At 40.8% G+C, this 26,260-nt stretch overlaps 1 protein-coding gene across 2 annotated transcripts in view; it reads left to right on the top strand.

Moving 5' to 3' along the window:
- LOC121370508 overlaps positions 1-24,403 on the top strand; it is a 60,222-nt gene extending 35,819 nt beyond the window's left edge. The window contains exons 5-15 of one of the 2 annotated variants that reach the window (XM_041495791.1): positions 3,987-4,125; positions 5,987-6,117; positions 7,926-8,183; positions 9,680-9,859; positions 11,243-11,403; positions 12,453-12,585; positions 13,574-14,489; positions 16,327-16,678; positions 18,125-18,394; positions 21,577-21,634; positions 22,845-24,403. In XM_041495791.1, coding sequence (XP_041351725.1) covers positions 3,987-4,125; positions 5,987-6,117; positions 7,926-8,183; positions 9,680-9,859; positions 11,243-11,403; positions 12,453-12,585; positions 13,574-14,489; positions 16,327-16,678; positions 18,125-18,394; positions 21,577-21,634; positions 22,845-23,012 — 2,766 coding nt within the window. In that variant the 3' untranslated portion in view covers positions 23,013-24,403. The remainder of the gene's footprint in view (positions 1-3,986; positions 4,126-5,986; positions 6,118-7,925; positions 8,184-9,679; positions 9,860-11,242; positions 11,404-12,452; positions 12,586-13,573; positions 14,490-16,326; positions 16,679-18,124; positions 18,395-21,576; positions 21,635-22,844) is intronic. The other variant, XM_041495792.1, reaches the window with a different exon arrangement.
- The last annotated feature ends 1,857 nt before the right edge of the window (positions 24,404-26,260 follow it).

Below are 26,260 nucleotides of genomic sequence, written 5' to 3'. Positions count from 1 at the left end.
GTAAACAGATGTCAGTATTTTAACAAAATGAAGCAGGACAGTCACGTTTTAAATGTATAATTTAGTGTTACAACTAAGTCATCTCAGTGAATTATTATCTAAACTTACCTCTCGAAACCAGACCCTCTGGAAACCGGAATTCCATCAAAACCGGACGTTGTTTATGGTTCCATTTTAATTATCTGTGCAGAAGAGAACCTCTCTAAACTGAATACCTCTTAAAACCGGACTTTTAACTTAGTCCCTAGGGTATTCTGTTTAGAAGGGATTCACTATATATATATATATATATATATATATATATATATATATATATATATATATAGACATACATACATACATACATACATACATACATATATATAGATATAGATATAGACATAGATATATAGATATATATATATACACAAAGAAACAAGTTAAGCACCCCCTGTATTTTTCACAATTACTTGTCTTACGAGGTTTGGCGTTGAAAGCGCGATAACATAACCTCGGAAAAACAAATGTGTTTTGCAAGAATACATCTTTGACAGTACGAAAACATAACAAGTGTATCCAGTTTTGAAATTGTAATTATGATTATGAGAAGAATTCCAATATGCTGTATTTGAGCCAAAAACTGAGACACAATAAGTATGGAAGTCAACATCATGATTAATGATGAAAAATGTCATTTGAAGTTCACAGATGATATTCATGACACAAATCATCAATAGCGGGTAAACTCGCCACGTGCCCGGATGACAGCTTCCACCCTTCGTCTCATCCCTCCAGTAAGTCGTCTGATCAGCTGCATGGACAATTGCTGCCATTCTAGATGAAGAGCCGCCCCAAGATGTCCCAAACATGCTCTAGTGGGTTTAGGTTAGGACTCATGGCCAGCCAGGGCAGGGTCGTCACAGCTTCAGTTTGGAGTAAAGTTGTTGCTGCTCGGGGACGAAGTGGCCTAGCTTTGTCATCCATGTACAGAGGTCTGGTGGTGAGTGGATGGTTGTCAAAATGCAGCACAACTGGTTGCAGGACGTTACGAATGTACCGATCACCATTGAGGTTGTCGTGGATGGTGACAAGATCCAGCTTACAATCATGTGATAGGCAACCCCAAACCATTACTGAACCTCCACCATACGAGGTCATAGGTCGCATGTTCCTGGGTGTGTAGGCAGCATTTTTATGTCTCCAAACTCTTAATCGGCCATTTGTGACATGAAGCAGGGACCGGCTTTCGTCGGACCACTGGACTCTTCACCAGAACCTCAGATTCCAACCTCTCTGGGCCAAACACGACGCTAAACGGCGTCTCTCATGATGATCAGCAAGAAAGGGACATTTGATGACCCTTCTGGCCTTCAATCCCACAAATTTCAGATGATTCTTCACTATTCTGGCTGACATCCATCTATTGGGTAACCATTGGCTCTTCAGAACAGGAGACGTAGCAAAGGGTTGACGACGTACGAGCCGAAGCAGGGCCCTGTCCTCGCGCTGTGACGTCAGGCGCGGTCTCCCTGACCGTGGGAGATCCTTTACAGCATTGGTATGCCCGTGTTTTCGTATCAGTCTGCTGATTATGGTGTAATGATACCCCATTTGACATCCTATACTTTTGAAGGTCATGCCGGTCGCATGCATACCAATAATACGCCATCTTTGGGCCTCTGATAACCGTCGACGTGCCATATTCAACGATTAAACTTCAACAATGCAAGCCAGTGACGTTAAATGGCAACAATTGCAGTGTATTGATACTGCATTGTGAGCAAAGCATGGGTGGCATGATGGACGTGCATGTCGTTCTGTTGTGGGACGTCACAGTTATCACTGTACTCTCCTATTATTTCGATGGAACACCATTCTTGACATATTCGTCACGTAATTTGCAGTTTTTATGAATGGGGCTATTTCAGTACTAATTACATCTAGTGGTGCTTAATTTTTTCTTTGTGTATACATACATACATACATACATACATATATATATATATATATATATATATATATATATATATATATATATATATATATATATATATATATAAAATATATATAGATATATTAGGAAATAAAATGAAGTTTGAGGTACTACAAGACTAGGACGATCGGAAACACATTCAATACACAGACAATGATATTCTAAACAATAAAATATATTTAATATGTAAATGTAGTGATTGAAAAGGCTGTAGTAGTCAGGAACATCTTGGGGCGGGACGTAGCCCAGCGGTAAATTGCACACCTGATGCGCAGTCGGTCTAGGATCGATCCCCGTCGGTGGGCCCATAGGGCTATTTCTCGTTTCAGCCAGTGCACCACGACTGGTATATAAAAGGTCGTGGTATGTGCTACCCTGTCTGTGGGATGGTGCATATAAAAGATCCCTTGCTACTAATGGAAAAATTTAGCCGGTTTCCTCTCTATGACCATATGGCCATATGTTTGATATCCAATGGCCGATGATTAATAAATCAATGTGCTCTAGTGGTGTCGTTAAACAAACAAATTTCATAAATATCTTATTAACAGTCTCGTTAATGTTATATATACTGATAAAACAAAATAAGGGATCACACAAATAGCAACAACAATTAATGATTGCAACCAAAACTTTCACGGGCGGGACGTAGCCTAGTGGTAAAGCGCTCGGTGGGCCCATTGGGCTATTTCTCGTTACAGCCAGTGCACCACGACTGGTATAACAAAGGCCGTGGTATGTGCTTCCCTCTCTGTGGGATGGTGCATATAAAAGATCCCTTGCTGCTAATCAGAAAGAGTAGCCCATTGCGTGGTGGCAACGGGTTTCCACTGTCATTATCTGAGTGGTCCTTAGCCACATGTCTGACGCCATATAACCGTAATTAAAATGTGTTGAGTGCGTCGCTAAATAAAGCATTCCTTCCTTCCAAAACTCTCAATCCATAGTGTCAGAAGTAGACTGTTATTGGCAGCCAGTTCGACACTACTGACATTCAATCTCACATTACAACTTGGTATAAAATACCGATATTAATACACTAGTAATGAATTAAATTTGATCTACAATCCCATGTGTCCTTTATTTCTTTTCATCAGTATATTTTTCTTATGTCGTAAATACTCATATGATGCCATCGATTAAACCTGAGTCTTAAATCTTTTCTTTCTCTTTAAAAAAAACAAAAAAACACAAAAATCTATATACATTAATTATCTGCAGCACAGTTTATATATATAGAATACTAAACGAGGTTGCTTGTCATACCATTTTTATGAAATTAATGAACACTTTTGGTATCTGACGAGCGAAAGCGACTCGAATTTCATAAAAATGGTATGACAGGCAAACCAGTTTAGTATTTTATTTATTACAAACCAATTGCAAAGAAGCCGCAAGGCAGAAATAAGCAGATATCGAGACCTTCTAAACGTTATTTTTCTACGAATTTGGGTCAGCAAGTGATTTACGTCACACTCGCGTCACGCCAATATTACACTAGTTAGATATTGAGTGATTGTTATTATCCATATGGTTCAACACAACCGAGTTAATAATAATCATGCGAAGCACACGTGTAATAACATGTGTACATGTAATGACGTAATTTTGGGACGGACGTCATAACATGACTTTGCTTCTCCAGTCCTAGTTCAGACTGCATTTGAAATATGATGTCATTCCGTCGTCTCCTTCTAGTTGTGGTTGAAATATTTTGAGTTGGGTCTTGTTATTCATAAAGAAAACAACAATAATAATATAGATAATAAAGAAATTATTACACTCGCGTGTGAGTCGTACTGATTTTACGAAACTCGTGCCAGGATTCATGTATTACAGTCGCTCTCGCTCAGGCAATACACAAATCCTGACACTCGTATAGTAAAATTAGTGAGACACACAAGCTCGTATAATAATCTATATTTATGACATGAGCAATATCTTACACTGGTGTGTACTAAATTAATCTTAAACACAGTATGCTATAGCATGTTACCTACTGTCTTTGTAACAGGCCTATGGGGAGAGATCTGATGGGGATGGCGGGGTAGCCCCTCCCCAGGGCGAGATAGCACGTCACGGTATGCCGGGCAGACTGTACACCGAGGGAGGAGCTCATACTCCCAGAGATCCCCCCTCACCCGTCAGACGAGGTAGGTACCCACTTGCAGACTACATTAATACACATTCAAATTGTTTACAAATTATACATGTTTGAATTGTCAGTAACGTTCAAAATATGCCATCCTGATTTGCTGAAGTGGGTTAGTCAGTGTTTTAATTTTTTATCTAAAAATATTATTTGGGATGTTAAAAACAATACAAAATATATTATTTTGAGCTTTTGTTATTATCTGGGATATTAATATATATATGTTTATTATTGTGAGCTTATCTTTTAAATATATATTGCAAAAAAAGAGGAAAAATTGGGGAGGGTGCGGAACCATAGTTTTTAAAAACGTAACTCAGTTATTTTTATGAATTTGTCGGGTTACAAAAAAAAAAGAGGCTAGTATACAGTTTTGGGCTACTGTGGGGTAAATGACGCTATAATTATGTTTTCTGGAGTGGCGTAGCTGCGTATTACTTAACCTCTGTCAGCATTACTCATAAGCATGCAATTGTAATTTGTGTTTTGCTGACAGTTTAGTGTGAGATTACGTTTTTGTCTTCTTTTTTCGCTCTTTTTATGATCCCTAGAAAACAAACTTGGCAATGTAAAATTACCTTTCTGTCTTCTCCTGTTCCACCCCCACACGTCTTTTTAAAACAGCCAGGGAACACCACTTAATAATATAAGATTACGTTTTTGTATTCTGTTCAACCTCTCTTTGTAACCCCCGGAGAACATAATTTGTCAATGTAAGATCATGTTTCTTCTTTCTTTTATCTCTTTTCTTATTACCCCAAAAGAAAAAATACTTGGTAATGTAAGATAATATTTCTTTCATATTTTTTTGTTCTCTTTTTCATTGCACACAGATAATATAACTTGGTGATTAGGGCCTCCACGAGTACTCGAGTACTCGGGCATGGGTCGAATCTAGCAAAACTAGAGTCCTTTCAGGGGACTCGAGTACCCGTACAAGGTGGAATACAGTTAGCAACTATAATACATTGGACAATGTAGGACAATAATTTCAGCAGTAGATAATCAACGATATAAGTTACACAGTAATTACATGATCATGCGCTAGTTTCTCTTTTTAAACTGACCGTCCGTCCATCACAACACTGAACATACCAACCTATTTCTAAATGCAATACAATAACATGATTGGGCATCCATGTTCAGCGCTGGAATTAAGATGCATAATGCTATTTTACTTTATTCCTTAATCTCATCATCATCTAGTGTAAGTGTCGGGTACTCGGGTCTGGATCGAGTTTGACCCTCGAGTACTCGAGTCCAATATTTTGGACTCGTGGAGGTCTTTCAATTGGTAATGTCAGATCATATTTCTTTCTTCTTATTTTGTTCTATCTTTTGTTTTATTCATTACCTCCAGAGAACACAATTTGATAACGTAAGATCATGTAATGTTTTCCCTTTATTCTCTTTGACTGTATCCCTAGAGAGGGGCGGGATGCGCGGTCGGTTTGGGATCGATCCCCGTCGGCGGGCCCATTGGGCTATTTCTCATTCCAGCCAGTGCACCACGGCTGGTATATTAAAGGCCGTGGTATATGCTGTCCTGGCTGTGGGAAGTGCATATAAAAGTGTTGCCGGTTTCATCTGTTGACTACGAGTCAGAATTACCAAATGTTTGACATCCAATATCCGATGATTAATTAATCAATGTGCTTCCAGTGGTGTCGTTAAACAAAACAAACGTATCCCCAGAGAACAAAACTACGTAAGATCATGGAATGTTTTCCCCTTCTTCTCTTTGACCGCATCCCCAGAGAACAAAAACTTGGTAATATAAGATCATATTTTGTTTTCTTCTCTTTGACAATACTTTAAGAGAACAAACCTTGTTAATATCAGATGATGTTTCCTTCCCTCAGAGAGACCCAGTTCAGTACAGAGGGAGTCGAATCCTGGCTATTATTCCCCCAGTGTGGCCCAGCGGATGATTCCAGGGATGATGGGAGGAGATGAGAAGCCACCACGATCTTCGTCAGCCTTGCCCTTCACGGTCAGTTATAAGCTGTGTTCACACTTACACACGTTAAACTGGTTTAGCTATACTTTTGGTTGGAAATGACGAACGTTCACACGTGCAAAAGCTATACTGGTATAAGGCGGAAGTGTAGTTATCCGCACTTGCGCAAGACATCAAAACTATGGACTACAAGTATGTTACACGGCCGTTGCCAAGGCACTTAATGCTTATTCTGACTGTGACGGCACTGTCACTTCCGCTATATACTACTTTAGCTAAAACAGTTTGCCTTCACACTTAGTCCGAAGGAACGTAGAAAGTGTGGTTCTTTCTACGTCCGAATATTGTTACATACCCTATATATAGCTGGTATTCAAAACTTGTGACACCATGTTTCAACCGTTTCTCAACCGAAATGGTGCAACAAATGGACACACTAACCAAAGCTATATAACCTACCCTACTCACTAAATCCCGATTGAAGTACTTGCATCATTATTAACAAAATAACATTAAAAAAATTCCTCGCCATTTTAAATTTGCTAAATAGAGGGAAGCAACTCGCTCTGCACATTAAGGAAAGTATTGACTTAATGTGCGCCCTGCACTGATTCACACTCACATTTAAACTGTTTAAGTCATATCACATACCGAATTGTTTTATCTACTGTATAGTAGTTGATTCATTTCATTGCAACTTATTTTCGTCCAATTAAGGTTCAAGCACGCTGTCCTGGGCACACACCTCAGCTATCTGGGCTGTCTGTCGAGGACAGTGGGTTAGTTGTTAGTTGGTGAGAGAGAGAGAGAGAGAGAGAGAGAGAGAGAGAGAGAGAGAGAGAGAGAGAGAGAGAGAGAGAGAGAGAGAGAGAGAGAGAGAGAGAGAGGAGGGGGTGTAGTGGCCTTACATCTACCCATTGAGCCCTTAAGAACCCGCTCTGGGTGGGAGCCGGTACCGGGCTGCGAGCCCTGTACCTACTAGCCTGTAGTCCGATGGCTTAACCACTGCGCCACGGAGGCCGGTATAGCGGTTGAAGTATAGTGAAAAGATGATCGCATTCACACTTACAATTTAAACTAGTTTAATTATACCAGTTTAGTTAAACTAGTTTAAAGTGTATGTCTGAACGCAGCTATAGTAACAGAGTGACTAGTTTAATATCAGATGATGCAGGTTCTATTAATAAAATAAATGATTAAAAAGCAATATATATATATATATATATATATATATATATATATATATATATATATATATATATATATTTATATTTTAAAGCTGAACCCATTAAAAATAAAAGTAAAACCATACATTTACAGGGAACGCATTTCATTTATTGGGCGAACAGCCTTAGCAGGGAGATGGGTATTAAATACACACGTTCAATTACAGGGCCGTACCCTGATCAAAATCCTGGGGGGGGGGGGGGGGGGGGCACTACTTATTATAAACAAATGACACTATACAAATTAAACCCTGAGATGTGTATGCTATTTTCTGGAGTAAAACAAAGGGAGGTTCTCGGGGGGGGGGGGGGGGCAATTGTCCCCCTGCCCCCCGGAGGGTACGGCCCTGAATTATTATGGGTGGTGAGTCTGTTAGAATTGCTTATAGAAAAATTAATAACGCCTGAACATCTTAAAACTTATTTTAAAGACCTGTGGATATAGCGACGACAGCTACCTTCAGCACCACCATGGCATACATTTTTAGTAAAGGACTGACGGTGGCTTTGTACAACGCCACCTATTCCTCCAGTGCTAGTGTTAAGTTATTCCCCTTGACTTCACTTAAACAAATCTGATCCAAACTTTTATATCACTTTCAATTTTAATTTCAGACTACATCAGAACAAAACAACTCTGGTTCCCCTCAATATGGCGCCGATGAGAGGCGTCAGTATATTGGACAGTGGCAGACGTCGAAAGTGAACGTCCGGCCCCAGAGTGCGCGGGAAGCGCTAGGCGTCGGGTCCGAGAAGCCGCCATTCCACGTGACCAACGCGTGGTCCAGCTCGCAGAGAGTGAGGGACACGTCGGGCCATACCGCCGACAAACCCCCAGTCGCCCCACGTCCGAATACACAGAGACCAAGACAGGTTGAGTAGAATTGAAATATAAACAAAAAAGACTACAGATCTTTAATTTGGTTTGCAATGTATTTAGAACATTCATCATAAGGCTCTAGCCAGTGCACCACGACTGGTATATCAAAGGCCGTGGTATGTGCTATCCTGTCTGTGGGATGGTGCATATAAAAGATCCCTTGTTGCTAATCGAAAAGAGTAGCCCATTAAGTGGCGACAGCGGGTTTCCTCTCTCAATATTTGTGTGGTCCTTAACCATATGTCCAATGCCATATAACCGTAAATAAAATGTGTTGAGTGCGTCGTTAAATAAAACAGTTCCTTCCTTCCTTTCCTTCCTTCACAAGAGAAAATGTTTAAAGCTTCTTCAGTTCCAGGCATCTTTACTAACAGGGAGATTGTCCTCGTTCTTCTTATTTTTAAGGGTGGTCAGATGGGGGTGGGGTGGGGTTTTTTTTAGGATTTAAACAAATCTTCATTTAATTAGAAAGGTCGCTCTATTAATTATTCTATGTCCATTTTTAATGCTTTATAGAATACTAAGTACTCTGCTATGCATGGACAAATGAATCCTTCAAAACCAAAATGTTTATGCATGGACAAATGAATCCTTCTAAACCAGTATGTTTATGTATGGACAAATGAATCCTTCAAAACCGAAATGTTTATGCATGGACAAATGAATCCTTCTAAACCAATATGTTTATGTATGGACAAATGAATCCTTCTAAACCAATATGTTTATGCATGGACAAATGAATCCTTCTAAACCAATATGTTTATGTATGGACAAATGAATCCTTCAAAACCAATATGTTTATGTATGGACAAATGAATCTTTCTAAACCAATATGTTTATGTATGGACAAATGAATCCTTCAAAACCAATACGTTTATGTATGGACAAATGAATCCTTCAAAACCAATAAGTTTATGTATGGACAAATGAATCCTTCAAAACCAATACGTTTATGTATGGACAAATGAATCCTTCAAAACCAATAAGTTTATGTATGGACAAATGAATCCTTCAAAACCAATACGTTTCTAGTGTGAAAATACTCAAAAAGTAGACACGGAGCTACAGTTGTTTTGGCCATCAGTTTATTTGTTAACCGTGTATCGTGTCTAAGAGCTGATTCTCGTGCGTGGCAAACGTGGTTGAGACCTTGTTTCGTTTTGGTGTATATACTTTGAAACAACTGTATTATGGAATCCTATTTTTAGGCCCCACAACCCCCCCCCCCCCCCCCCCCCCCACAATAACCCCAAAACAAACAACAACAAAAAAAAAAAAAAAAAAAAATAACAAACAAAAAAAGAAGAGCAAAAAAAAAAAGCGTTAACTAAATCCACCAAATCAAATAGTCTACATTCTTTTTCGTTAGGAAAACAAACAAACCAAAAATTCACAAAAAAACAAAACAAACAACAAAACAAAATAAACAACATCAAAAACCCACAACAACATTCACTATTGGTGAATTTTCAAATATTGTTGTGTTTAGCACGAAGACGGTGAGTTGATAGTTCCGCCGCCGCCCCACTCGCGTAACAACAGCGGTATAGTTGACAACTCGGCTAACAGCAGGCAGAGTTCCAGCCAGTCTTACGAGAACGTGGAGGGGGCCAACAGCCAGCAGATGCGATGGGGAGTGATCGCAGGACAGGCCTTTCCAGGATACGTGGTACGCAGGTTTTGTTCGTATATTGTTAAGCATTCTTAGCTGTACAGTCAAAATTGTGTTATGCGGTCACAGTAGAGATTAGTGGAAAGATGCATCTTAAAGGGACATTCCTGAGTTTGCTGTAATTTTTAAGATGTTATCAACTAACAGAAACTTTTTAACGATTGTAATTACTTATCAAATATATGTTTTTTGCATAAAATATTAGTGGCTGTATATTAAACGTGTTTCGGATCGTTCTAATATTTGTACTAGGTTAAATTTCATTTTATTTGTTTGGGCTTCTTACAAATATTAAGTCGACCAGGAACACATTGAATATACAAACACTGATATTCTAAACAAGAAAATATATTCAGTATATAAGTTTTCATGGGCGTAGGCTGGGGGGGGGGGGGGGGGACGACACACACCACACACCACCCCCCCCCCCCCCCCCCCACCGCTGAAGTAAATGGTCCGCTTTCAGAACTAAAACATACAGGTTTACACATATGGATTTTCTGGTGGTGCAATGTCCACATGGTTCGTATTCAACCCCCCCCCCCCCCCACCCAGTCCAGATTACGCTACGCCCCTGAGTTTAATCGTAGAAATATATTATTAGTCGGAAACATCTTACAATGCAGCTAACTCAGGAATGTCCCTTTAAAACAGATGGCTGCTTAATACAAGTTAATTTGTCTATTAAAGGTTAGTTTGTTTTGTTTAACGACACTACTAGAACACATTGATTTATTAATCATTGGCTATTGGATGTCAGACATTTGGTAATTCTAACATAGTCTTAGAGAGGGAACTTGCCGCATTTTTATAATATGCACCATCCTACAGAAATGATAGCATCAAAGCACATACCACAACCTTTGATACACCAGTCGTGGTGCACTGGTTGGAACAAAAAATAGCCTAATGAGCCCACCGACGGGGATCGATCCTAGACCGACCGCACATCAGGCGGTTAATTTGTTCAAGGTTAAATGACGTAGCCTATATTTGTTTAATTTATACATATCGTATTCATGAAATAAATGAGACGAGCAGAAACACACCGAATACACAATTGCAAAAAACAACTGGGGACAGTTTTTTTTAAAGCTCGCATTGCCATAAGTGTAAGTATGAAGTGTACATTTCTAGCTTCTCGTGTTGTTCATACAAATTATGCAATGCCAGATGTGTTCAACCCTTTCTGTTGGGTTTATTCGGTGTTACTAGTATTTTTCTTACGTGATAATTTTAATGAATATTTTAGTTTTGGGCGAGTATCTATGCTTTCCGCTTTACCATTCCATATCTCAGCAGGGTCCAACATACTGAATCGTATTTATCGTAATTTTTTTAAAAAGTAAACATGTATTTTTATCTTCTGGATTTGTAAAGCCTTCACAACCTACGGAGAGGAAAGAAGGGCCACGTGGTGAAAATCTCTTTTCTCGGGAACGCCAGCCGCCGCCGCCATATTGCCACGAGCACAGAAACGAGCAATATCACAACCCGGCGTTCATAGCAGACAACTCTGATGACACAGGAGCGTCGCGAAGGTAGTGTCTTGCTTGATGAAATATAAATAAATAAACATAAATTCAAATTATATTTCTTAATTTTTTTCTGTAGAACTACTCCTGCATGCATTGTTCTTCCGCCGTGAGAGCGGTGATTATGGAACATTTTCCAGTATGGTCTCACTACACAGATCACTTCCGGGTGAGAATTTATTCATCCGCTATAGTTCCTAATTGTGACACAAGTTATGGTTCACATATTCACTTCTAGGAAATGGTGAAGAATTAAAACAATATGTATGTGTAATGGTAAGCCTTCTGGCTGTATTTTGTAATATTGTGCATTGACCTTTTGGGACATGTGTGTATAGCGTAAGAGACAGCCGGAGTGAATCGGTTAATGAACCACCTGTTCGGACCGGTATTACAGCCAGATGCGGTCATATAGCAAACAACTGAGACGGAAATGCTCTTAATTTTGGAGTGAAAATAAATGCTTATATACGGTAATGTATGTTCGCAATGGTGTATGTTGTTAGTGCCAACGAGAACCCGTTCTACTGGCAATCTTCATTTGAAGTTGGGCAATTTAACATGGGTTTCAATGGCAGATGATATCTGTGTAGTGAGACATGTGCTTATATGTCTGTGTATGGGAGTGGTGGTGGTGGTGGTGGTGTGTGTGTGTGTGTGGGGGGGGTGTCTTTAATGTTTTTAATCCGTGATACATTGTTATAATAGTTTGGTGCCAAGGTTTGGGTGGGTTTTTATGTTGTGTCTGTTTTGTGTTTGTTTTTGATTTTGCCCACTGTTGTCTGATTTATTGGTAAGAGACATACTTGTAAAAAAAAACCCCACACACACAATAACCTGATTTAGGCTGTTGTCATTTGTATTGATGATGAAAGTTGATGAAAAAATTTCAGGAGGTGTAGCTGTTCTTTCTCTGTCTACGCCTATAGTTAGTATCTGGCTCTTTATTGTTTATTTTGAAATACAATGGTTTAAGTTGTACTGTTATATAACCTACACATCTGCATACATTATTATAGAATATTCTACTTGCTTTCCTCGTGTTTTGTTTGTAGGGCTGACGGAGCTGTGCACAATGATCTCAGATCTGCATGCACCAAGCTGTATGGGTCGAGATCGCAAACACCAGACCGACAGATGCACGGCTCACCAGTGACCCAGATTCAACACGTCCCAGACATCAACAAAGTATGCATATGCGTGCCAATTAAATGTATATTAATTCTACATTCCACTTTTGGATATGTGAAAATATTGACATCTTAAGGGATAGTCCTACCTTTGTTTACTTCAGGTGGTGTTGGGTGGGCTTTGAGGTTTATATTTATACATAATATTATATACTCTATGGTATTTAACGTCGGATATATGAAGTGGTGTAATATTAGATATTTTCCTTAGAACGTCAAAAACTATGTACCGTAGGTCTAAGCAATTCTTAAGGAATATTGTGTACTGTACGAGTTTAGAATTATATTTAAGCAATAACAAAGACATTATAATAATTGTTTAAAGGCAATGCCTGTATTGTTAATTACATACTAATATTTGAAAACACATCCTATGAATGTGGGTTAACCATAACTTCAACGAGGGGCGGGACGTAGTGCAGTGGTAAAGCGGTCGCTTGATGCGCGGTCGGTCTAGGATCGATCCCCGTCGGTGGACCCAATGGGCTATTTCTCGTTCCAGCCAGTGAACCACGACTGGTACATCAAAGGCCTTGGTATGTGCTATCCTGTCTGTGGGATGGTGTATATAAAAGATCCCTTTCCACTAATGAAAAAAAAAATGTAGCGGGTTTCCTCTCTAAGACTGTCAGAATTACCAAATGTTTGATATCCATTAGCCGATCATTAATAAATCAATGTGTTCTAGTGGCATCGCTAAACAAAAAAACAAACTTTAAATAACTTCAACGTGTAACTGATTGTCATGAGTTTGTGAAATTGGTGGAGTTCGGAGAGGATATTTGTGGTTTATTTTATTGTAAACCACGGTTCGGTAATCGTGACAACATACTGTTTAGAGATAACAGTAATCATCTTCCAATTATTCTGAATTAAATTGTCCTTGTCGTTTGACAGCATTCCTATTTATATCCATTAATAACTAGAATATTTGTACCACAGTTTGTTAATAATTAATTGTGTTCTTATACTACTTTTGTTTTCAGATAGCATTTTCACCTCATCCACAGCATTCCCACGAATTTCGCAAGTCAAGCTTTGATCAGATACAACACACACCGAGGGCCAGCCCCATGGGACAGAGTTCCAACAGCTACACCCTCACAACTGACTCCAATGCTCGGTCATACACGGGCACAAATGCCACTTTCAGCACCTTCAAACCAGAGAGCGACGATGAGGAAGACGAAAAGGAGACATCTGTTGAGCCGACGAAAAACACACTGATGCCGTCTTCGAAGTATCCGAACAGTTCTGGAAGCAGGCCAAACAGTGCGCGAGAAACTGCTGTTAATGCCAATAACTATCATCTGCAAGGTTTTCCTTCTGGCAAACAAAATGACTATTACGACCCTCGCGATCCTAACAGAACTAGACTGAAGCTGGAGGACCATCTGCCATCGTCCCATGTGCCATATTTACGCGAACCAGAGACTAAGCCACAGACATCCAAGGTGGCTACCATGATGAACTCTACGCATATAAACGCGGCGTATGTGGAGGACAGCGATGATGACAGTGATGAATTTCGTGGCACCGCCAATCGAAACAAACTGGACTATGCAGTCGAATCGTCTGCTTCCATAACCCCACCCTTACCACCCCTGTCTCCGGGTAGTTCCCGTCCAACCACGCCTCCTCCCTTTAACCCCAAATTTGGCAGGTCCTACAGTACGAGCAATGTGTCACCGCCGAAAACGCCAGACCTCCTGTCGTCTATGTCAAAACAGCGGACAACTCCCACAATCAGAGCTCCAGAACACATGCATGCTTCCAACCCTTACATTGACTCAGTGGGTACAAATCGAGAGCTGCACCAGAAACACTCGCCTCAACAAAAGTCAGCGGAAACTAATCCTGAACGAACATATTCCGGTGTCAGAAAAGTGCCAAGAGGCAATGGTTAGTATAGATAGTGATACTTATAGTCCGTCCCACAGGAACAACCTTTTTTTTCAAGCTATGGAATTGACTATAAGTTATTTATTTCTGAGCCGATTGTTTTCTAATTTGGATTAAAAAAAAATAGTACTTTTTTTTTGTTATTTCCAAAACAAAACTGAAATTAATTACCCTCCCAAAAAAACAAAAACAAAAAAACATTTGAGCCGGACTATAATTTTGGAAGTATATTACATTGTTAATGTCATACAATAGATGCGGTCTTCTTATTTGGCAGACCTTACCGTTTAAGGGGAGTTAAAACTCTAGTTCACCATCTCTCCTCTGAGACTAATTCAGGGAGAAGTATTTTTAAGCTTGTGAGTTTATATGGTATCAGTATGTTAATATCTTAAATGGCTCCCCATAATCTTTTCTGTTTTTTTACTTCAAGGTCTAATATTGGGCGATGTGTTAATCAGGTTTTCGCGCTGCATATTAGAGCAAGTGACTACATTGAGGAACAATTTAATCTTTTGTGAACGTTAACGTCAGTCGCTGTCGCTGAATGCAGACAAGTGGCGTGTTCAGGGGAGATAACTCGTGAACAATTTGGTTGATTTTCATCCTACCATTCATTGAACGTTTGGGACAAAAACTAGTCTAGTAAGCGACTGAGAGTGGTCAGCTTACTAGTTATGCCTCAGGCAATGAATATCGTATGTACAATGGCAAGTGTATATCAGAGTAAAAAAAATTAAAGATACAAAAAAGAAACACACACCACTATTTCGGTATTACTAGAGCTCTCTCTAAGACTATATATCAGAATTACTAAATACTTGACATCCAATAGTCGATTATTGAGTAATCAATGTGCTCTAGTGGTGTCGTTAAAAAAAATAAACTTTAACTTTAGCATCCATAATCGCAGCCGTAACGTTGGTGTAACCGTATATGTGGCCTTATACCTATGGTCTACTCCAGTACTCGGGCTCGGGCAGTCTAGCAAGACTCGAGTCTTTTCACAGAACTTGAGTACCCGTACAAGTGACGCCTCGGTGGTGTGGCAACAGTCTACAGGCTGGTGGTACTGGGTTCGGATCCCACCATGGATTTTTAATCCAGATACCGACTCCAAACCCTGAGTGAGTGCTCCGCAAGGCTCAATGGGTAGGTGTAAACCACTTGCACCGACCAGTGATCCATAACTGGTTCAACAAAGGCCATGGTTTGTGCTATCCTGCCTGTGGGAAGCGCAAATAAAAGATCCCTTGCTGTCTGTCGTAAAAAGAGTAGCCTATGTGGCGACAGCGGGTTTCCTCTAAAAACAGTGTCAGAATGACCATATGTTTGACGTCCAATAGCCGATGATAAGATAAAAAAAATCAATGTGCTCTAGTGGCGTCGTTAAATAAAACAAACTTTACTTTTTACCGTACAAGTGAGACAGTGTAGGGCATTAACTTCAGCAGTAACTACATGCAATTAGCGATACAAGTTACACAATAAGTATATGATTATGCGCTAGTTTCTTTTTTTTAATCTGGCCGTCTGTCCATCACAATACTGAACGTATCAACAGGTTTCTAAATGCAATACAATTGCATGATTTGGCATCCATGTTTAGCACTGTAATTAAGTTGCGTAAGTATATTGTACTTTATTCCTTAGTCTCGTCATTTAGTGTAAGTGTAGGGTACTCGGGTCCGGGTCGAGTTTGACCCTTGAGTACCCAGAGTCCAATATTGTGGACTCGTAGAGGCCCTATTGATACATCCTTATTGTGCCAAGCGGTACAATAACTTTGGGTTGGAGTCTGTTTCAAAACAAAACGTATATATTAACACTATTTCAGGTCTCAGTCACAGTCTGGATGATCTCAGGGAATCTGGAAACGAGAGCAACATCTCGTTCGATATCGAGAACACGTTCCTCACCGTCGAGGAAAGCGAGCAGGACCCAGCGGACACTTTCCCGCCACATAAACACGCGCATGCATCGCGCAAACACATGGACCAGTTCGAGGCCATGTACCAGAACATGCTCCAGTCTGTCGGCGTTGTCAAGGAAACTCCGCGTCACAAAGCACACGGTCACGTGAAGAGAAGGTGGAGTCTGGCCAGTTCGGACACGAGTTCCTTGCCCAAAGGACGAAGATTTCGAGGAGATCGGGCGTCGTATGAGAAAGGCAGTGCCAAAGATATTAAGTACGTTAAGAAGTATATTGGTAATAGATATGGAGAGAGGCCAGTCACAAATATTAGGCTTTGGGATCGATCACACGTATGAACGTTTTCGGGAGTGTACAGGCCGCGCACTTGGGTGGGGTGGAAGCAGTGGATTAGTTAGTGTTGACGTACAAACAAAAAATCATAAAAAATAGTCCTTACAAAATGCGTATCTTATTAAAGTGTATGTTTTTATGAAGGGGTGGGTATTGCGACATTTTGTAATCTTGTGAGAATGTTGATAGTTATGGACAGCCCCTTACAAAATTATGGTTTTGGTTATGGAAGTGTTATAATTATATCTATTAGTTTGATACACAGATATCCCCTTGCCTTTGTTCGTAGTATTTCATCATCATTAATAATAATAATAATAATAATAATAATAATAATAATAATAATAATAATAATAATTTGTTGAAATGTCCACACCACTAGTTGAAGAAAAAAATCAAAATGGGATGGCTGAGGTTCTATTGTGTGAGACAATTAATATACGTTTAAATGGTTTTATCTTTTATCAGTAAAACCTCAAAGGACGCATTGACTATCGTTTCTAGGAGACATCAAGATCACCTTTTAGAAGCAACATAGGCGTGTGCAGGAAATTATGCAGGATTTAGACTGTTGTGAACGAAGTGTATAGGGATGGGGGTGGGTCGAGTCATGTTGCCCTAGAAAATACTTTGCTTGGAAGAGAGAAGGGTTTCTGTCCCCACCCACACCCCACCTCTGCCCATGCGTCTGCAGAATTTGTGTGCACTATATGTCACAGTTTGTATTTTTAATAGTGAGCTGCATTCAGTGACGTACCTAGGGTATCGCAGGTATGGCACGTGCCCTGGACGCCACTTGAACGGACGCCACTGAGCAGTTTCTATTAAAATCGGACGTTATCTAAACGATGGGTGTCAGATGTTTCGACAGGGGCGCAATTTCAGTGCTTGCCATAGGCGCTATTTTCCGTAGATACGCACTGGCGTATTTTGCTTTATATTTGCTTTACAATAGTGTAAAAGGTGTAAATATAAAAGTGTGCCCCCCCCCCCCCCCCCCACACACACACACACTTTTTGGCACCTTCCTACGCTCGTGATACGTCACTGGCTGCATTAATTTCGGAGGCGGATCTAGGCCCCCCCCCCCTAAATTTTGCGACAGTTATAATTTTATTATATATTAATTTTCATTTTTTACGATCCCCTCCAAACCTCCCCCAGAGTTTCATTCGCATTCCGCCTCATGTTATTGTCCCCCCCCCCCCCCCCCAAATTGATTTTCTGGATCCGCCACTGAATTTTATCTTGATATCAAAACAATTGTCGCTAATCATTCATTCATTCAGATCAATACAGTTGTCGTTAATTATTAATTCATTTATTCATTCATTCATTCATTCATTCATTCATTCATTCTTTCGTTCAGATCAATACAGCGTAGATTCCAAAGACTGGAATCGCACGTTATTACGCTGGCTCGCAGCGTGGCCCACCTGTCGTCAGAACTACGTCACAACAACACCCTGGTGCACGAGCTCGACTGGATAAAGCGGGAACTGAGAGAGCTGAGGCTGGAGAATCACCACCACAAGAAAAACCCTTTCGGAGGTGAGGCCGACAAGGCCACAGAGTTCGAGAGATTTCGGGGATGGATTCCCTCCCTTACCAACCCGAAAAGAGTTAACAAACTTACAAAGTGAGTTATTCCCCTTCGTATCCCTTTCTAATCAGGAACGACGGAAGCAAGTAAATATTGGTAGGATGGGGGTGGGGGGCTGACTGAGGTCGACGACGCAAAGTAAAGGTTCTAGTGGGTTAGGGGGTATGCTCCCCCGTAAAATTTTGAAAACTAGATATCCTGAAATGCAATTTCATGCATTCTACAAGTAAAATTCATCTCTGCCTTAAGATTTACTACCAATATTATTTTTGCCTATTTATTTATTTTACCGGTGTCTCAAAGTTGCATAATGGAGGCTTCTCTCCGTAATATTATTTCAACAATATGCCTATAGAATTATAACGAAATAATTTAATTTGCCGACAGGTTTGCCGTCTTTGTGCAACTCATGTCTCTGGTGGCCCTATTTAGCAATCTAATTAAAATTAGCTCCACTATTACATGTGGATCTAACAGCAGCCAGTTGGAGCTCATGTCCACCAATCAAAACCTTACTTGCAGAATCCTGCCAGTGATTTAAAAATAATTTGAAAACATTCCGAATTATCCTGAGGGTCCCGTAGCACGTGTTAAATATGCTACTAGGATAAACCGACTCTGGCTTTGGCTTTTATTTTGTGTTTGTTGATTAACCTGACGTCAGATTAGGTTGATTGAAAAACGATACGGTGTGAACACAGAGTTGTATAACTAGATCATTTTCATATGTAACACCTTTCATCGCCATTCATTCACATAACGAAACGCTTATTCATTGGCAAAGCTGCATCATAAACTGATGACAATTTGTATTTCTATTCCAAGACAAATAAGCCCCCTCCCCGTCACCACTACCACCACCCCCCAAAAAAAATATATAGTCGGTCACTGGTCAGACCAAAGTTCCAGATTTTTTTATTAGTTTTTAACGTGGATTGCACAGAAAATGTAGGTATATATACTCTTCAAAAGAAGAAACGCAAAACCACATTGTCGTAACATTTGGAGAATTGATTTAATTATTGAATGGTGAGTCCGATAATTACCAAATGTTGCAGGATTGTTCACAATTCACTCTAGTCCATTGTGAGTAAGTGATAGAACACACCACCAAGGTCAAGGTCATCTGGAGTCAATACCGGGTGTGGCCTCCGCGTGTGTTGACAACTGCCTGGCACCGCCTGCCCATTGAAGCAACCAGAGTACGGATGACGTCCCGGGGGATGGTGGCCCACTCGGCCTGCAAGGCTGCTGCCAGCTCGGGCAGGGTCTGGGGCTGTGGTTGTCGCTGTCGGAGGCGTCGGTCCAACTCGTCCCATAGATGCTCAATTGGGTTCAAATTCGGTGATATCGATGGCCAAGGAAGGACATTAATGTTGTTGTTCTGTAGGAAAGCCATTGTGAGACGTGCTGTGTGAGGCCTGGCGTTGTCATGTTGGAACACTGCGTTGGCGTTGGCCATAACTGGAACGATGTGTGGCCGGAGGATCTGGTCAATGTAGCCCTGTGCATTCAGGTTGCCCTGCACGTGGACCAGGTCAGTTCTGCCAGTGTGTGAGATGGCTGCCCACACCATGACACTACCCCCGCCGAATCTGTCCACTTCCTGCACGCAGTTTGCCGCATAACGTTCACCACGACGCCTATACACGCGACATCTTCCATCATGACGTCGGAGCAGAAATCGGGACTCGTCACTGAACCACACCTGTCTCCATCGCAGTTGAGGCCATTGTCGATGAATCTGGCACCACTGCAGTCGGAGTCGACGGTGTTGTGGTGTTAAGATGACACCTCGAACTGGACGTCTGGCACGAATTCCTACCTCACGTAGGCGGTTCCGTACGGTCTGGTCGGATATCCTGCGCAAACCTGGTATTGCTGCGGCTGTGGAGGTGGCAGTAGTCAATCGTTCCCGAAGGTGGCGTACCCGGATGTAGCGGTCCTGCCCGGGGGTAGTGACCCGTGGTCGGCCGGATCTAGGGAGGTCACGTGTTGATCCATGTTGCTGGTAACGGTCCCACAGTCTGGAGATGGTGCTTGGGGACACATGGAATGCCCTGGCAACGGCCGCTCTGGATTCGCCTGCGTCTAGTCGGCCTGATGGCATTGTTTTTCTGCGGTTCACTGAGACGTGGCATGTCCTGGATTGTCAACTGTCGGCCAGATACAGAGGCCAGGCAAGCGAACACCCTGCACTTTTATACTGTCGGTGTTCATGTTGCACGTGCAGACAACGCACGTGCAGTGGTGACATGGTTTGCACGTGGCTGCGTTTTTGCGAATATTCACATTTTGAAACTTTATTTTACAGTAGCTGCGTTTTATCGAATGTAACCGTGGGAATGTGTTTGGGACATGCAATGACCTTATATTCACAAAGCATGAACCGGTAGGAAACATAAAATCGGAGTTATAACCCATTTGTACCCTTTTGCGTTTCTTTTTTTTAAGAGTATATATATATATTCCACCCCCTATCCCCTCATTTGCCGTAGTCCTTTTTAATTGGCCATGGTGTCCCCTCATTTGTCTTGGTACCTTAAAGGAGACCGGACACCAAATCATATATACGGCATAATGAATTGTTTGCCGTCATAAACCACAAGACGCTACTACCGCGCTCCCCTTGTTGACTAAGTTAAGCGTGCGAGTCTTGGTTGTTGTTTTTTTTCGCCAATCTCCGATGTTTGCCGGAAACTGTCGACAATTGATGAGCTAGACCCGTGACGTCATCGATGAGAGGAAAACTGAAGAAACTACCAAGCAGCATGGACGAAGTTAGCGATTCGAGTGACGAAGAATTGTGTCCAGCTTGTGCTAATGGCATCAAACCGTGTCAGTTTGAACCACTTATCAGAGACTTTGTCCCTAATCCTGGAAATGTTGTCTTAGACGAAAATTTGGATGAATCAACTGCCAACTTTTCCCATTAGATCGAGTGTCCTATAGCCTTGTCCTGTTTGTATGTTATGTCAGACTTCGACTTTACACCCCAAAATGGGGCCAAAATGATATGATGCGTCACAATATTATTTTAGACGAAGGGGGATTATTTCTGGTATTGATGGAGCTGTTGTAGCTATTGCGATAAATTTGAAGAAAAAATAAAAATGTTAAAATGTTGACTCGCAAGGGTCAATATCGACGCGTACGCTGACTGACCAGAGATCAGCAATATATTTCTTTTTGACCTTATGTTTCATTTTTTATTTCAGATTTTTTGGTCAAGAACCACCGTTATTACAACTCTACCTTAAGAAGTTAGGATACGAGGTGTGTATGCTTAAAAAACCCACCCCAAAATCACCCCGAAATGACACACATATACGCACGCGCGTACGTACTCTCTCTGTCTGTCTGTCTGTCTCTCTTTCTCTCTCTCTCTCTCTCTCTCTCTCTCTCTCTCTCTCTCTCTCTCTCTCTCTCTCTCTCTCTCTCTCTCTCTCTCTCTCTCTCTCTCTCTCTCTCTCTCAAACCAAATCAAGCCATAAATAAATCCCAAACCAATCCATAACTCCACAGACCAAAGTGTATAAACACTCAACCACATACTCTTCTTAAGTCTCCCGAACACTTACACCCAGAACCAAATTACGAAACGTCTCTTATGTTTGGTTCATTCCAGTTTGGTTAGTGTTGAGAATCTACCAACGTATATTCATCAACAACATTCGTATATACTGAACCTCTTAAAAGACGCAACACTCGTATAATCAGTTTTAATATTGTATTGTTGTTGTTGTTACAGTTTGTTGGGGGGTTTTCTTCTTTCTTTTTTATTTTATTTATTTATTTATTCATTTATTGTTGTTTTTGTTCAACTCCTGCAATTGCCTGCAGCAATCAGCAATTCCGTGATGATTGTCGCGGAGTTTTTCAATGTCCGCGAAAAATGTTTTTTGCGTGGACAGCTAGTATATTGGATTTTTTGGCTTATTGTTAAAAATAAAATATACTTTGTGAACTGAAAACGTATTAAAAGTAAATATTAAAACAGTACCTGCACTGTTATTACTAAGTATTATTATTATTATTATTATTTATTTTTATTGTTTTGCTGTGGTTATTTTCTCAATTGCAGGGGTTGCAGTTGCTGTTGTTATTTTTGTAATATTACGATAATCAGCTATATTGTTCTCTTCTTGTAGCGCTAGTCGGGACGTAGCCCAGTGGTAAAGCGCTAGCTCGATGCGTGGTCGGTGTGGTATCGATCCCCGTCGGTGGGCCCATTGGGCTATTTCTCGTTCCAGCCAGTGCACCACGACTGGTATATCAAAGGCCGTGGTATGTACAATCCTGTCTGTGGGATGGTGCATATAAAAGATCCCTCGCTGCTAATCGAAAAGAGTAGCCCATGAAGTGGTGACAGCGGGTTTCCTCTCTCAATATCTATGTGGTCCTTAACCGTATATCTGACGCCATATAACCGTAAATAAAATGTGTTGTTAAATAAAACATTTCTTTCTTTCTTTCTTTCTTATAGCGCTACGCAAAGAATTTCGAAAACGAGCACATCGGAATGATAGAGTTGCCTTACATGACGGAAGAACGCCTGGAAAGCATTGGCATCCCCATGGGACCGAGACTACGCATTCTGCAGGAGGCGCAACTCTGCTTCCGACAGGACAACTTCAACATCTACATCGTGTAAACAGACACTTCGTGCTCAGATATATAGGCGGGAAGATTCGGGTGTTTCCGGGAATCTGGTGTTGCAGAGTAGGGATCAGTGTTATAAACACGGGCGTTCGGATCCTGGTCTGCGGTTATAGGTGTAAGATTAGGACCATTCGATGGAACACCGATGTGCGCAACTCTATATAAGCCGTTGTTCATGTATGTTATAAAGTGGAGAATAAAACAGCTGTGAGGCAGGTCTATGGTATGACTGGACACGAGAGATAGTTGGAGAGACAAGGACTGGGATGTGGAAAGCTCATATGATGAGCCGACAAATTAGGAAGATAACAAAATGAAAGGAATATTTTAACCAACACATTAGCACATTTTGAAACTACTGCTGTTTGGTGTTTATTATATGGTTATTTTGAAAATTTCTGTCTAAAAGGGAAGGATAAAACTGGCTACCAAGAATTGGGCTACTCCAACCGAAAAGTGGAAAGAATATTTCTATGCACTTTTTTCATAGACAGTACATACCGAAGGATTGCAGTCATATTGCTGTCGCACAACCCATTGTACCTCACGCGAGCGCTCTACCACTGAGCTACACACCGATGGAGATGATGGACATGGAAAGTTGACACACAGGAGGCGCTGGTGGAATTGGAATAAGAAATGATATGGATATGGAAGGAGAGAAGCAAAGGAGCCGTGCAAAAGAAGAGAAGTAACAGAGAAAGTACAAGGTGGTACTAAACCATAGTCGTCAGAAGATAATGCACTGTGCCCTCCCCCTCCCCATAATGCATCCCCCCCCCCCTTCTCAGTTGCAGTTATCTTCATACGTCTACGCCTGTGAAAACATTTGAACGACATTGATAAACAATTACATTGATAAACAGCCCACGGCATTATAGAACTGGAAGGTTGTATTGTAAGCAGTGGAGGCGGCAATCGATAGACAGGTTATTGCACCTAATGTTAATTGAATGTGATAGGGTAGTATATGATGGAAACCAGTCAAAGTGTTCGCGACCTCCTAGCGTGTCTTTAAAGGATTGTTCACCATCGACCGGAGATTGGTGGGATATTTCAGAATATAAAATATTAATTTTAGGTAATATTCTCCATTAATCCCAATCCCTGTTGTATTAAGACCAGATAAAATCCCAATGGTAGAGTATAATGTTCTGGACATCCTTATGTGGGCCAAACATAGGACAACTGGTCTAGTGCTTATACATATGTTAGAGACTAGACTCAAGACTAATAGAGTGTGCGACTTTAACGTCATGACAACGCCATACAAATTGTATGTGTGTCATTAAAGATGGAGTCTGGACTCTTAATATTTTTATAAGTACGGGCCCTCGGCAAAAACAAACTGGCAGAAGCTTGATGCATTCGGAATACTTCGGCCAATTTACGAATTGTACCGAAAAACGAATTCGGTGGTACACAATGCCAACTAGTAGCTTATAGTTATACACCCCGAGATCCAGTGAATATAGAACAATATCCAGCCGAATATAATGTCCTAGGTTTTATTTCAGGGAAAACTGGCATATTGAGTACTTTCATTTTTAAAAGCTTTATAAACAAAACGAAATTCAAACTTCGCCATGAAAAAGAAGAAAATTGAGAGAAGTGATTAGTTACTCCCTTAACTTAGATTATTGGGAGCCATTTAAGACAATTTACAGGCAAAAGGGAGTTAAATTTAGTCTTCTTGAACTAGTATTACGGAAGTGATGGGGAGCGAGAGTGATAGATCCCCTTAAACGGATAGGTCTGAAAGTAATTTTTGGAATCCTTGAAAACAAAATGTTATATTTACTGTAACTCGACCCGTCATTTAGCGATGGGATGGACGATATTTAATAAGTCATTTCATTTGTACTTATTTCATCAAACATTTTGGAGGGGAGATGTGGGAGGGGTAAATTGTGGCTTTAGAAAAGTGAGTTTATTTTCTAAACGATCGGATCAAAATCGAGGTTACATCTGAAGGTTGTCCTGATTGCAAAGTGTTTTATTACACAATACAGCGATAAGTGTATCTGCTTAGCAGCACATTTATGTTCGAATTTTGTAATGTAGCAGATATAGAGCATAATATATTGATTAAAACGTTGTTTCTTATGTATGTGTGCATTAAACATTAATTACGTGTGTGTGTGTGTGTGCGTACGTGCGTGACAGACGAGAGAGAGAGAGAGAGAGAGAGAGAGAGAGAGAAGGATAGGGAGCGAGTTAGCATATTCGTTTTTGTTTTTTAAATAAATAATATACACTGCATATTGTCCTACAGTTTTATTTGTTAGTAACAGATTGTATCTACACATACTAATGTATTATTTAATGAAACCTCGAGCGAATGAAAGTTTAAAGTACCACAGCACGAAACGTACATTTGCTACAGATACACATGCCTCCGCCCCACCATGATCTTGGTTGCTGAGCAAACTTCTTGCACTAGAACGTGCATTTCTAGACGATCAAGATGACCCACACTAGGTGGACTCACCCGGCTACATCCAGTTCCAATCCAGTGTTTTACCACTGGTACATTAAGTTAATGGTAGGGTCGGGACATAGACCAGTAGTAAAACGCTCGCCTGATGTGCTGGCAATCTAGGATCGATCCTCGTCGGTGTGGCAATAATTGGGCTATTTCTCCACAACATGTAACAAAGGCTGCGGTTTGTACTATCCTGCCTTTCGATGCTGCATATAAATGATTGATAGGCTACTAATCGGAAAAAGAGTAGAGCTTTGCGTGGCGGAAGCGGGTTTCCCCTTTCTCGTGATCTGGGCGATCCTTAACCACACGCCCGACGCCATATAACAGTAGTTAAAATGTGATGAGTGCGTCGTTAAATAAAACACCCCTTTCTTCCTGAATGGTACTGGTCGGTACCACCAGTAACCTCTTCTACTGGAAAGTGTAAATAAACGGCTGCTCCGGTTAATTGCTACGTGTGGCACAATTCGAGATCCTTTACTGGGTATTTCAATCTGATTAAAATTAGCTCTACTGGGTCTACCCTGGTATATCTAACAGCATTGCATGGACTCCCATGTCCGGGTGACATTTCATCTATAAATAACAATTCAAATATCGACCAATTACACTTCGCCGTTTATAGCGTTATTCGGGAGCATACACATTCTAAACGAGAATATTTATGTAATAGGCGAACTTGTTGGTCTATTTCAACATTAAAAAAACACGGGAAGAAAGTGCAGTAATAAACTCTGGATTGTATACTAGTA

This window comes from Gigantopelta aegis, chromosome 4 (assembly GCF_016097555.1).
Source record: "Gigantopelta aegis isolate Gae_Host chromosome 4, Gae_host_genome, whole genome shotgun sequence".
Classification (NCBI taxonomy): Eukaryota; Metazoa; Mollusca; class Gastropoda; order Neomphalida; family Peltospiridae; genus Gigantopelta; species Gigantopelta aegis.
This window is presented reverse-complemented; position numbering and strand designations above follow the sequence as displayed.